Below are 13,962 nucleotides of genomic sequence, written 5' to 3' on the forward strand. Positions count from 1 at the left end.
AACCAGAGACAGGGTCATGGGCGGTCAAGGCTCACTGATGTACATTGGTAGCGAAGGCTGGCCCGTGTGGTCCGATTCAACAGACGAGTTACTGTAGCTCAAACTGCGGAAAAAGTCAATGCTGGTTCTGATAGAAATGTGTCAGAACACACAGCGTATCACAGTTTGTTGTGTATGGGGCTGCATAACATTATGACCATCAGGGTGCCAAGGTGGTCATAATGTTATGGCTGATTGGTGTATAATAGCACTGTGGTTAAGAGGATATATAAAGTTATGTGAGAGTTACGTATACAGTATTTGTGCATTTGTGTCACCATTCTCCTCCCCTTCTTTCTCTTCCTCATCTCAGCCATAAAAAGAAGCCCTTGTTAAGTGACAAGTGAAAATTAAAGTAACATTATTTTATATAATCTGCATATATGGTTATCTACTGATTGTGGGTTTCTTTATATTTTAGTTAAGTGTTTAAATATGTAAGCCATTACCACATTCTAGATTTATTTTTCAGAGCATGTGTGTAGAATTGTAAGAGAACTGACAGAGTCCCACTTAGAAACACTCTTAACCTCTTCCATTGACTGGTATTGAGAAACAGGGCCCAGATCAATAAATACAACCCCACTCGCAAGAACTCTGGAAGTGCTTTCTAGAGAGGAAAAACAAGAGGTCTTTCAGTTACGCCTCTTTCATGGACGTTCCACTACCAGAGACCTTGGGTGGGAAGTTTTGTTTTATTGAACGTAGCACAGTGAAACTCTAAACATCCCTCTGAGAAATCTATCACTGGACTTTGACCATGAGTTTTCTAGCAAGCTCTGAATACTAAAAGCGATATGTTGTGACCTTTTGCCAGAGCGGTGGCTGCAGGGATTTGGGACACCTTTGCTTTTTTATCTTTTTTTTTTTTTTTATCATTTCACAGGGCACAGCTGCTACAAGGAAACAGAGATCCCCAGTCTGTCAATTAAGATGTGCGACAAATCAGGGCATTTGTAGTCTGGAGACATGCTCTCAACCCCACTGTCCCCACGTATCACTACAATCTCAATCAGTTCTTTTTCTATTACCCACCTCACTTCAGTTTTGGCCAAATCCATCACGTCAGTTTTAAATAATCCTAAAAAAAACACTTGTGTCTGCTGCCTAATAAAAGAGTGACTCATATCAAGGATCAAAGGTGGCTTTGATCAATAATCTCGATTTGTGCTTTAGACATCTGCTGTCTGTGTTATACCACCTAGGGAATGAGATTGGCTTCTCAAAGTCTCAAGTATACACAAATACAACATGCCTACACATACGCAAACACAACATCTTGATGGCGCAAGTGTCTGACCATTTAGTGGAAAAGAGGAGACACGTCAAGGAAACAAAAGACGAACGCACTGGAATGACAACAATCAGTTGACGCCACATGCAGCTGCAGCTTCTACTTATTCATCTGAAAGCCATTGACTAGGTCACTAAAAAATTGCCACAGCACGTTTATGATTATGTGCCCTATTTTGTCGCCTGTGATAAGAATGCATTCAATTTTACTTCCTCCTGAAGCAGTCAAGAGGTGCTCCCAAACTGCACGCATTTCATTCCCGGCCATACAATTCCAATCCAATCTCATAACAGATTTAAAATGGAGATGACATCCTTGACTTCTATTACTGTGTCAAGGTCCATGGCAAATACAGTAAGATAAAAACATTCTAAACATGCATCCTTGCCAGACAAAAGCATGAAATAGCAGAGTACTCTGCCAGAGTGTCCCGGCAGCCCCCCCACACGCTGTCATAACCATCCTCATGGATGTTAATCTGAGTGCCACGCCTCTGACAGAATGAAGTCCTCAGCTCCCTCTAAAGCTCCTAAAGTCGCGCTGTAGCCAGTCAGGCTAATCTGCAGACGTTGAGTGATGCAGAAGTATGTATGCCAAACATGACATTCCAATAGAGTCCTCCCCCGCTGCTCCGAGCTCCAAAATAGACGTGTTGGAAATGACAAAACCAGCAGGCGAGCCCAGCATTGTCTCGGCATGACCTCAGTAAATGAATGGAAGTGAACAGTGGGACAGACCAGACAGCTCCTATAACTGTCACTTTGAACAAAATATCCAGGGTGAGTTAGGAAGATGGCCTGTTTGTTTTTTTCGCATGCTTAAAGCAAGAACCAAGAGTGTGCTTATGTGTCAGCTACCAAAAATAGGGTGGTTTTACAGGGCCTTCCTTTGAAATGCAGAATGCTTCATCATTTTGGAAAAGAACATCAAAACGATTGACAGACCAGGTGTACATGTTCTAGAAGTCGGGTACTAAAGTATATTTACTGACACTGCTATGTTTCTTTTTCTCGCTGCGCAGAATGATGATGAATGACAATACACAAAATACAAGAACTGATCATTATCCCTCTCCGCTCAGCAAGCCTTAAAGCAAGACGTCAAAGCACTTTGGTCTGATGAAGGCCGTTCTCCTGTCGTTAAAAAGCCGTTTCAGTGGACCGGTCATTAAAATGTGGCAAGCAGTGGCTGACATGTCCATCCAGAGCTAGCAACTCGCGTCATCATGTTCTTTAATCATCGCACGGAAAGAGAGCAGCCCACACTGGGGTCACTTTCAATGAGCTACTCTCTGAACGGTCTGAAGAGAGTCCAATTAAATCCTACATTTTTTGACCCAGGAGCGACGTAATGAAATCTGATGGCCACTGCTCGATGGACTGAGTGAGGAAGAGAGTGAGAGTGACTAGCAGTCTTCATCCCCAACTTCCACACACACATACACACACAGACACACGCATGCATATTGCTTTATGCACCCATGCACATACTTAAAAAAATAAATAAAATAATAGGCAAGGCCCTCTCCCCAGGCCACTGCTGTAAAGAATGTGTACTTATTTAACTTGCTCGATTAAATACGCGTTAAAAGGGAAAAAGAGAGGACTGGGGACATTCAGAATCAGATACAGACAGCAGGGAGAGATCCAGTTATATAGAGAGTGGAAGCAACAATGTCAGGATTCTTAATCCCTAGGACACAGGAGTTATCAATCTCCTGTAAATGTCAGGCACTAGGATATGCCCTCATGAATGATGGATATCTGCCTTGTTTGTTTTTTTCATCTTCTCTACATTGTATTATTGAGTGAGCGCCACCGAAGGCTTAGAGTCTATCTAGAGAGGTAATACTCTCTCCTTACAGTGGCAGCAATACCTGAATCCCAATTACCCCAATGGAGAGGTTGCAGCAGAGGAAAGCAAAGAACAAGAGTGCTTCTTCTTCTTTTTTTACCACGGCATGGTGATCATGTAAGTGTCAGTGTCACCCAAAAGCAGTACCTTAAAACACATGAATGCCCAGTTTTACATACGTACTGTGAATATGTCTAAATTGAAGGTTTTCAAACTTCGAAAATGTGAAGAATTGTACACCCCCTGTGAGGGGAGCACAACCATTGATCAAGATCATCATTCTCCAATTATTTTCCATTACCTTACTTTAATATTTGTGAGGTAGCAATTAAGCTGTACTTTGATGAAGACCCCCTGGAGCCCCCCTCAAGGACCCATGGTGCTAACTACAGACCCCACTCTGCACTAAATGCAGAAAAATTCAAATCAAAGTGAAAGTTGTGTCTCTTTTATCAGAATATGTAGCATGTTTTTCTTTTCTCTTACCAACTGCCATTAATGACAACATCATTTTGAAGTCTGCTATACAAATATCCCATAAAACTAACACCCTACAGGGATATAATAGTTGGGTAAAAATAAAAAGGAAGATGGCCTGAGGTTACATAGACTCTCAGTGGGCACCAGAGACACCCTCAAAGTCTCCACAGGAATATTACAGGGATCTTTTGGGATTATTGCGCTGAGAATCTGAGTCGTACTCCAGCTCCTGTAACTACTCCTGAAAAAAGAAAGCAGAAAAGGAAAAAAAAAGAAGGAAAAACAGCACACCGTTGCCCATTCCAGTCTCTGCATGCAAACTGCCACACTTGGCTGTAGCCGCCTCGGTGCTCAGGGGAAGCGCGCTGCATAATTCTCAGAGAACCAATTAATTCCCAACATTTAATGCTCTACGCGCTCGCATTAATTGCTGCATATCAATATGTATCTGTTTATTTGCGGCGCTTGTTTGCAGCCCAGAGTTTAATTTCCAAGGGAGAGGGGATGATTAATAACAGCTGGGCTTCTAATGACATATTTATTGCAGACGGTATATGTTCGAAGAAGGGAAAAAAATGATTCACAGTTTTTAAATATTATTACAAGAAAATACTAGGTCTTCATAATTAATCACATTAAAACCAGAGCAGACAGCTCAGGCAGCATCAGAACTTAATGAAGCTCAGGTTCTAGGTGAAGTTTGGGGGCTATGGGGAACACGTGAAAAAGTGTCACTGAAATGTTTAATCAAGGATATAGAGGCAGCGAGGGATTTGTGAGTGTGTCACTAGTCTGCAATTAAGAGAGTGTGTGTGTGTGTCACAGGGATGTGTAGCCTAATGAGAAAATTATAGGGTACGTGGAAAAAGGCAAAGAATAATGAACACATCACAGATCCGGCATAGACACTAATGGGTCTGTGTGATGACTAATCCCTCTTAGTGTCCCTCTTACCTTGAGCTCGTGTGGAGTGGATGAGTAAGGAAAAAAATAAAATCCATGTGGCGCGCCACATCGATCTGCTCCGGGAGTCCTCAAGCATGGTCCCAAACCGGGCAGACTGGACAACAAGTGCCCGGTGAGCTGGAGGCATGCAACTGTGTCCGATTCCCCCCGGTGTGGTTCTTCTGTTGTCCGCCTTTGCCTGCTGTGTCTGAGAACCTGCGGCCACTCGAGCCGGGCAGAGCGCACCGATCTGGGAGCGCAAAAACCTGAGCCGCCGCTGCAGCCTGCCGCCACCGGAGAAATTCAGTCAGAACAGAGTCTGTATTTGTTTTACAGTTCAAATTTGCACCAGTTCCACAGACCCCCCCTTGTAGGATAGTGCACTGTTTTCCTCTGAGTGCCGAAGCGGTCTTAGTTGGTTTCTCTGAAGTATTGGATGCAACTGAAGTCAGATGAATCCAGGTTAAATCCAAATACAGTCCATTTCCCGCTGCACCTGTAAGAAGGCAAGCTGGTCCTCATACTTTTTCATCGACACTTCTTCTTGCGTCCTGGAGATGCTGTTTTCTTCTTTTCCTGCCTCTTACTTTAAACTTCAACCCTCGCTGTCCGCAAAAAAACAACCGAGTGGTTACAGTTCTTCCAGAAAGCAGCGGACAGACAGCGCACTGTCAAGGTCGGCAATTCAGTTTGACTGGAGCGCTGAGAAGAAGTTGAGCAGCTCGGAGAGCAGAGAATGAGGGGGGGGGGGACTTGCACGTAGTCACACTGTCATGCTCGGAGCCTGCCGTGGAGGAGAGCCCGGCTGCCGGTGTGCGTCGGATGAGGACGAGTCCCGGGTTCTTTATGAGGAAACGTTAGGATAGGATCTGATGTGTTGGCATCGCAGCGCAGGTCGCCACCATGCGGCCAGGCGCAGACACGCACTCCACGTTACAATACAGCCGAGCTGTAAAGGATTTTCAGGAGAGGATTTTATTGCTTTCAACACCACAAAAGGTGGAATGAATATAGTCCTTTGTTAAAATGATTTAAGGAACACGTGCTTTGCTTGTGTTGCCAGGGTTTGGAGTGGAGACGTGCTTAGGGCGCCTGAGGAGAAATCATTGTAATATTTCTGTGGGGATTTATAATGTGTCTGAGTTTATTGACCTTCTAGTATTTTTTTTATCCCCCACTGCATCATTATAGGGATTTATATTTTGGCAGCATTTTAGTACTTTCAGGGTGTGTAGCACCCTTCTAAGCATGGTTGTATTGTTCTTTCCTTTTGGCTGTGGAATGTAATTCCCTACGCTGTTTGAGGTGCATGACATGAATAGAAAAAGACACAAATGGCTGTGCTAAGTCTTTGCACAGCCCAGACTGCAACTGCTGCATGTTATCTTGTCTGTGCTCTGCCTGCGTATGAGAAAGAAGGAGAACAAGGAGAAGGAGAGGGTGAGAAATGAGTGAGTGGAGGACAGAAGGAGAGGGAGAGAGAGAGAGAGGAGGGGTTGATAGAGAGTGACTGAGCAAATGCTGTTTCCAAAATGACAGTATCAGTAAAGTAGAGGCCGAGGGAGAGGATGAGAGAGCATGACAGAGCAAATGTTCCTGTCTTGGAAATGACAGTGCCTTGCCAGGAGAAAACAGGAGTGCTTAATGTTTGTAATGTTTTTGCAAAATGGCGAGTCCCATCTAAGCCACCACAGGGCAGCAAGGAAATAATGCACCATGGTAATAGCTTCTGTTGTTTCTCAGCGTGATTTCTAGGCCCCTGTGTGCTTTCTTCCTCTTATCCAAAAAATATGATACCTTGCACAAAAGTTAATAGTAAGAGAGTTAAGATCAGGAAAACCAGGACAGAGTGCTTCCTCGGCCACCCCCAGGGCTGCTCAGGGACCCAACTATGATTTTTCAAAGTACTTACTGTGACTGAACTCAGCAAGAGGGTAATTTAGAAAATCCCTGGACACAGTATTTTGAACCACAGCTTTTTTGCACACAAGTGGCAAAGCCGTTTGTGTGTGTTTTTTTCCTCTCTCTTTCCCTGCAAATGCCAGTGCCGCCAGGTGTTAGCCCTTGGTGTTGTTGAGCAATGGCTAGCTGTGATCACAGGTGCTAAAGCAGCTTACTGCAAGCTGTATTCACTTCAGTCTAAGGCACTCTTTTTATCTGGCCCTAGAATTAACCACACAACTGGTAATGATGATTCAGAGTTATCCGCAGCACACTGCAATTATTCCAGGTTATTCTGACACTTGCCCTGGGCATCCATATTTAACACTTTAAACCAGACCATCGGATGCCATTTTTGGCACAGCCGACAAGATGGAAAGGAGGGCAAAGAAACTGGAAGTAATTGGAGAAAATACTTGTACTATCCCCTGAACGGCCAGCGAGTTTTCTCTCACTAATTTAAAGCAACAAGTACTTTATTTTGCTGTCCATCTTCAAATACACAGGTTTCTATTAATTTCTGTATGAAAATGTAAGATATTTATACGCGCTGCCATTACCACTGCACTGCCTCTGAATACTACTCTATTCTATTTCCAACAAAAACCCTTGTCTACACCCTCTCACCCAAACAGCATGATTTTCATTCAGACGCTTCTTACAGACTGAATCTTCAACCATTAAGTGCTGCAATGTCCATAAAATTCTTCACCCATTTCATTTCTATCAGCAAAGTAAAAGGGGCAGTCAGAGGTAAAACCAGCCTTCATCTTCTGAGGCCTGCAGGAGAGAAAAAGAGAGGAAGACAGGCGAGGAGGAGAGGCATCTTTGAACAACAAAGGGCATCAGTGTTTGAGATCATTGGAGATACTCTCAGACCAAAGCCCCAATCAACAGTTCGGATACTCACCTCGGTCAAGATTTTACCTGAGATAAGGTAAGATCACAAATACACACCAAGACACATATCCACACATAACATGCCAATAGTTGCAAAAGCAAAATAGTATCAGAGAAATGGTCTGTTGGCTGTGCAGATTGAAAGATAGAGGTCAGAACTCCAAGACGAAGAAAGACCTGAGGGAAGACTCCTGAGTGTTTCAGAGAGATCTGTGAAGTTCACCTGCTCCACACACACACACACACACACCCATCACATCTTGAGGGTAACAGTGGATGCATTAACCTCCCATGAGATTTGTCTACGAGGCATAATCTGCCTGAAAAAGACAAACTAGGATAGACGAACACACAGGTCATTAGATGAAAGGCTCACTACTATTTATCAAACATTTCTCACACCATTAACATTTCTCTGTCAATTAGAGCCCATTTAAGGAGAAGCATCAAAGGAACAGGGATCTTCTTAACCAAAATGAATGCTCCATCCTCTCTTCCACCACTCTGACCAATCTCACTGGAGGTTTAATGAATCGCAACGAGCAGGGGATAATGGGAATGGGAGCTTGGTGGGAGGCCGATGGGGTGATGAGCGTTGCTTATTACCTCCAAGGCCAATTACAATAAAGATCTTTCATAGTCTCCCTCTGATAGAGAAAGAGTCATGGTCTCCCACGGGGCTTCGCTGACCATCTGAGCAACCCCAGTCAACACAAACACTCTGAACTGTACAGAGCCTCATTTAGAAGGATATTTGTGCAGCATTGTTCATTCACAAGTTTAGGTCAGTTCACTTCTCTGAGCTTATAAGAGCATTAGTATGAGCAGGGTTAGTTGAGAGCGACTTACTGTACCTCCTTCTCCTTTCCTTTAGTTTTTAAGCTTTGGATAGTAAATATATATATACTGTATATATAATTGTATTTCTACCTAAACAATGAATTATAGGGTAAAATCATACATGTATCCAGGTTCCACAGTCACAACCTTCCAGACTAAGTCAGTGGTTTTTCATAGTAGTGGTCAGATGGAGTATGTGATGGATGGACAAAAGCTATGCATTTGTTATTGCCTTTCACATGAACTAACATGAGTAATATACGTTGTTGCTTTAAATGAATAGTACTTAATGTTAAATATCAGATAAAAGCATTATATGCATACAGTGCTTATTACTCAGAAGCATATTATGCACATGCAAGTCACAAGGAGGGCCAGTGGGGGTTCCAGCAATTGTATCTGGGGGCCACTGTTTCCTTTGGAGGCTCCCCTGGACTAATTACCATGGCAGGGTCATAGAATAATGACACCCTGGGCTCGACATGCTCAGCAACTAAACTAGACTTGAAAAATATTTTCTTTGGTACAACACCTCCAAAGGCATGGTGCTTCACTGTCACATTCACAGCAGGTAGGCTAAATTGGATTGTATTTGTAAAAAAAAAAATCTAAAAAAAAAACCTGATGGACAGTCTAATTTATATAAGGATCTTTAATCGTAGACATTTTGGCAGATGGAGATGAGTAAAAGAAAAATCCAATAGTATGCATCAAAGAGAGAGAGAGATCAGTCAAAAAGCAGAGAGGAAAGAGGAGCAGAACTGTTTGTGTAAATGAGACAGATGGTCAAAATAGAAAAGAAATATGCTGAGCGGAACTGCACCAACCTTGGCAACGGGAGGCGTATGATGTAAAAAGAAAGGTAAAGAGGGTAGGTGTAGGAGTTAGGAAAGAAAGAGGAAAAAAGAAAGATGTTTTGGGAGTAACATGGTTTGAGATACAGACACAAAAAATGGGGGAAGCACACTAACAACACATCAATCCGCTTGTTGTTTCTGCTTTACGACAGAATCCATTTTACTACTCTGCAACAAATAATCCACTTGCCCTGCTCTACACAGTGGTACGCTAAAAATGCTCAAATTTTTTTTATGAAGCTGAGTGCATGGATATGATCATGTAGCACCTGAGCAGTGATTGCACCTGACTGCATCACCCTCTGATTCACATATGCACATCGCTCCCTTTCTCACACATTCAATAGACTGCAAAATAAATCATGAAGCTCGGAGCAACAGCAGTACTTACCTTAAAGGGTTGGTTCACCAAAATTCCCCCAAAAATATATTTTCACCTCTGAGTGGTCTTGAGCCATGAAGATAGTTTTGGTTTTATTTAATAATTCTGCTGTTACACCAATACAATGTAGGTGAATAGAACTTTGTTTGGGGTGTTCACAGCATTGAGATCAAAATCCCATGAAACAACAAGAGATGTTGCTGTTGAATTTTTAAATGCTTTTCTGGCTGTCAGTGCTTTCATAACGTCCCTGACACCTTCTGCTTGATACCCCAAAAAGTCAGTGTGGATCAGCAGGAAGATCTAGGATCAAATGAATAAATCAGAATCAGACCAGAAGACTCACTTTTATTGGCCAGGTATGTGCCAAAAATGAATACATTGCCAGAGTTTACACAGCTGGTCCCTGATCTTTGGACAGATTGAGGTTTTAACCTTAGTCAATCTACTGAATTAGTGACAACCTTGAAACATCCACCAAATATCTGGAAGTTAGTTTTCAACTGTGTTATCTTTTATTAGTACTGTTTTCTTTATGTTTCTCGTCCATAAGAACAATTACATTTTTAATACAACTACTGCAGAAAAATTGCTAAACATAGCATGTACACAATGTATATGCAGGATATAGTACTGTGAGAGGCTCATTTAGCTTTTCAGGGTCAACAATACACTTCTCTATGAGGTTTGAATTACAGGTACTGTATGCTGACTTCACTATGAGCCTTTAAATCAGTAAACCTGGCTTAATAATGCTGAATAATTGTACTGAATTGGTGCATTAGAAATATACTGTAGTTTATAAACTGTAATCTATCTTGTAGTGCCACACAATACAATATTTGAAAATCTGCCTGCTTTGACACTGGCTAGAGACTAGAAAATTAGGCTATTAAAATTATTTTAGATGAATCCAAAAACCAAGAAAATAGCAGATTATCTGGCCAGTGTGTCGAATGATGTGGAAGCATGTTTAACGTACACAGGAACATGCACACACATGCACCACACAGTCGTGTACAGAAAAACTAACACAGCCGTGACTGAGTCTGACAGATTACCTGGGCCACAGAGGTGCAGCCACCATATAGCTATACTGTCATCACTGGCTGAGGAAAATGAATATAAAGTCACGTCGAAGCTGGAATGGAGCATCATTCTTTTAGTCCTGATTGAATTCTGGGCTATAAGCCCATCTGACGCATCCAAAGTGTCACTCTGTGTGGCCCAGACATTCTGCCTGAACCCTGCTCTGTGTTTAAAAGATGCCAAACAGTCAGTAGTGGATCTGCTGTAACCCTTAATTGCAAGCAATTTGAGCTCTGTCGTTAACACAGGAACACATATCGAAATCAGAATCAGAATTAAAAATACTTTTAATCCCACTACTAATGATCCCTGGGGGTAAATTTGTTTGTTTATGCGTATACATACACTACATATACACCTATGCATCTACTAATGGAAATAAGGTTATGTGCACCAGAAGTAACATATTGTAAATAAATAAACACTCGGATGCACTCAGCCTCCATTGGGTTAATTTCTTTGGGGCACACTGGATTAAACATCAGTCAATGCAGAGCTGTAATTGGCGCAAACGTAAAACCTTTGGAACCTTTATCAGATGGAGCATTGATGTTCCTCCACCCACTGATATGCGTTTAGGTCAATGCATGTGTCACTGAGCCTAGAGCCAGAAAAGGCATTCACAGCCCAACTCACTGCTACAATGGCAGTACAATGGTCCAGCATCCATGTTGGAGTCACGACCATCACGCCCCCATACTGTTGAGGGCGGTGGTAGGTGCTAAGCTGCTGGAGATTTATTTATTTCCTCTTACTGCTCTCATTGTCTGATGGTAAGGTGTCTTAAAAGAGCTAATTATCCCATCAGGTTTTCTTTAAAGAGCATTGTACTTTTCCAATTTTGTTGTTTGTGCTCAAATTGTTACGTGTCAAAAAGGTTATGGGACCAATGAACGCAATTTTGCCTGGAGTGAATTTCACACTTTAAGTGTTAATTGAAGGTTAACCATATCTAATGCAATATTAAATGCTCCTTTGTGTATCTGTTCATCATGCCTACCTGTCCATGACTGTGTGAGATAGAGAAAAAGAAGTGTGTGCATAATACCGCACACAATACTTAATGTGGGCTAGGTCAGACACATAGATAAGCGATTATTACCTTTTCAATTTCATCCTCAGACATGCCCCTGTCATATTTGATGGCTTTTCTGTGTACCTCAGAGGAGATAATGACACTCTTTCAGGAAGTGGAGGAGCAAGGACACATGATGGATTCAATGTTGGGACTTCTTCTGTATCTAGCAATTATACTCGTTGCCTCCTTTTGCCATAGAGCTTTCTTGCAAGTGTGACAGCCTTGCCTTAATTATGTTTTTTGTGTCATCCTATCAACCGCACTGCTGAATGAATGCACTGAACTCTTCTGCATGAATACACATGGCATGTCATTCACCCTATTTGAATCTTATCTGTGTCCTTTGCATATTATGATCAAGCCCATAGATTTTTGATGAACGCTGTTTTTCTTGTCCATCATCTTGTAATTCAATAAAGTGCTTTTGAATAAACCTGCACACACAGTGTTACCTGGGGGGGGGGGGTTAAATGTCAAACCAAATGAAGCAAAAAAGTTGGAAATAGCTTGGTTAATGGAGATAATGGAGAATGACGTCTGTAAGCCATCCAGTTCTGCCAAAGTTATTGTTTTAACTTGAGTAGCTAGCTTATCAATTAATCATTATCATTAAAATTCTATACATTACCTCAATATGCTAATTATAACAAGGTAGTTTGGGTTATGATTTAAGTCAGGACAAAAATGCAGGACAAGAAACTGTATTTGTTCTCTTTAAAGGTAAAAATAAAAACATCAATGAATTTCACAGGGAGAAATTCTTGTCTGGGAAATGAGGGTAATTTTCACGAACGCTGGAGGAATCCTTTAAGGGAGCCTGAAGAAGAATTGAGTGCAAATGAGAGAAAACACATTTATTATGAGATCTTGAGTGAGCAGAGCTGAACTTTTTTACACAGAAGTAAAAGATGCTGGGATGTCTTATTTTATAAACTTGTAAAGTTATTACAGACAATCATACAAATCCCTATCCTCAGCAAGTGACAAGCTTAGTAATTCTAATCCATCTAAAGGTTTCGATAATTTTTCATCTTCTAAATGTGAAGGCAACATTTTTAGGACCGCACAGCAGTTAGCAAAAGTCAGGCATGTCTAGGAATACTGCAAATTATGAAATGATTTAAAATGTGGCATGCTGTTCAGTAGTCATACACTCTCCATCTTCCTTCCTCTACATTTTCGTTGTGGACAAATTGAGGAGGAACACACAAAGCAGCTTTATTTAGCCATACTGCATGTGCACCATGTGTCCATCCACAGGGGTGGATTGTTGTGGTAATTGAGCAAAATCTACAGGAGGCAGTCAGTATTCAGGCAAACAAAACCACTTCCACACTGACTGTAGATGTCGCTCTCCTAGTGGCAGCCACAAATTGCTTTGACATCATCATTGGCGTTTTGAATGTCAGGGACGTCAAGACCTTTCACGTATAGCAAAGGTCCTGTTTGGCCCATATCCACACATTCTCTGAAGCCTTTCACAGTGAGCTTGAGCCCCAGTTAAATCCACTGAACAGTATCTTGTATGGCTCAGAGTGCACATGCGAGCCGATCCTGGCACCCCAAACCCATGTTGCACTTGTTGAACCTGTTAGATCAATGTTCTTACATGGCCTGGCATGCAGTGTGACAGAGTTCAGGTCTCATCTTGGAAGTCTTTTGGAGACCAGAGCATAACCGAATTAGATCTTTTTCCTGTACTGGAATAACTGAAATAGCTGTCTGATCATTGATTTCAAATTTCACTAAAATGAGTTTCTGAGGCGATAACAGAACCCAATCTCGGTGGGGCAAACTGGTGTTACTTACAGTAGCTTGCAGTCCAAACACCCCTTAACCACGGAGGTATTTCACCATTAAACTCCCAAAAAAGAAACTGTTTTATTCACTGTTTCTCTGATTAAACTGCCTCAACTCTGCAATTAGGGCCAGAAAGATGACAGAATGGACATCTGATCATACCACAAAGTTAGTAGCAATCAAGTCTTGTGTGCTGCTTCTGTTTCTCTTGAACAGGTGAATTCTGGATTTGTTTTTTAAATTGTATTTGTAAGCGTGTGTAAATGTGATGACATGCTTCTGGGATTTATATCATACTACAGTAAATGTTACTGGGGCTGAAGCCTGGTTTATACTTCTGTGTCTAATAGGTAGCCTGATGTGCACTGCCATGGTAATGCAGACTCAACAACTGTGATTGGTTCGCTTGGTGTCTGTATGTGCATTGTCTGAGAATGGGAAGCGACTCATGCAAAACCGAGAT

General features: G+C 41.9%; 1 protein-coding gene across 1 annotated transcript in view; it reads right to left on the reverse strand.

Annotated features, from left to right (window-relative positions):
• The window catches only part of sdk2b (sidekick cell adhesion molecule 2b), a 241,703-nt gene extending 236,319 nt beyond the window's left edge, over window positions 1-5,384 (reverse strand). The window contains exon 1 of the mRNA XM_035672191.1: window positions 4,622-5,384. Coding sequence (XP_035528084.1) covers window positions 4,622-4,760 — 139 coding nt within the window. The 5' untranslated portion in view covers window positions 4,761-5,384. The remainder of the gene's footprint in view (window positions 1-4,621) is intronic.
• Window positions 5,385-13,962: the final 8,578 nt, after the last annotated feature.

Source organism: Morone saxatilis, unplaced genomic scaffold (genome assembly GCF_004916995.1).
Source record: "Morone saxatilis isolate NCDOM2014 unplaced genomic scaffold, NCSU_SB_2.0 Contig1, whole genome shotgun sequence".
Lineage (NCBI taxonomy): Eukaryota > Metazoa > Chordata > Actinopteri > Moronidae > Morone > Morone saxatilis.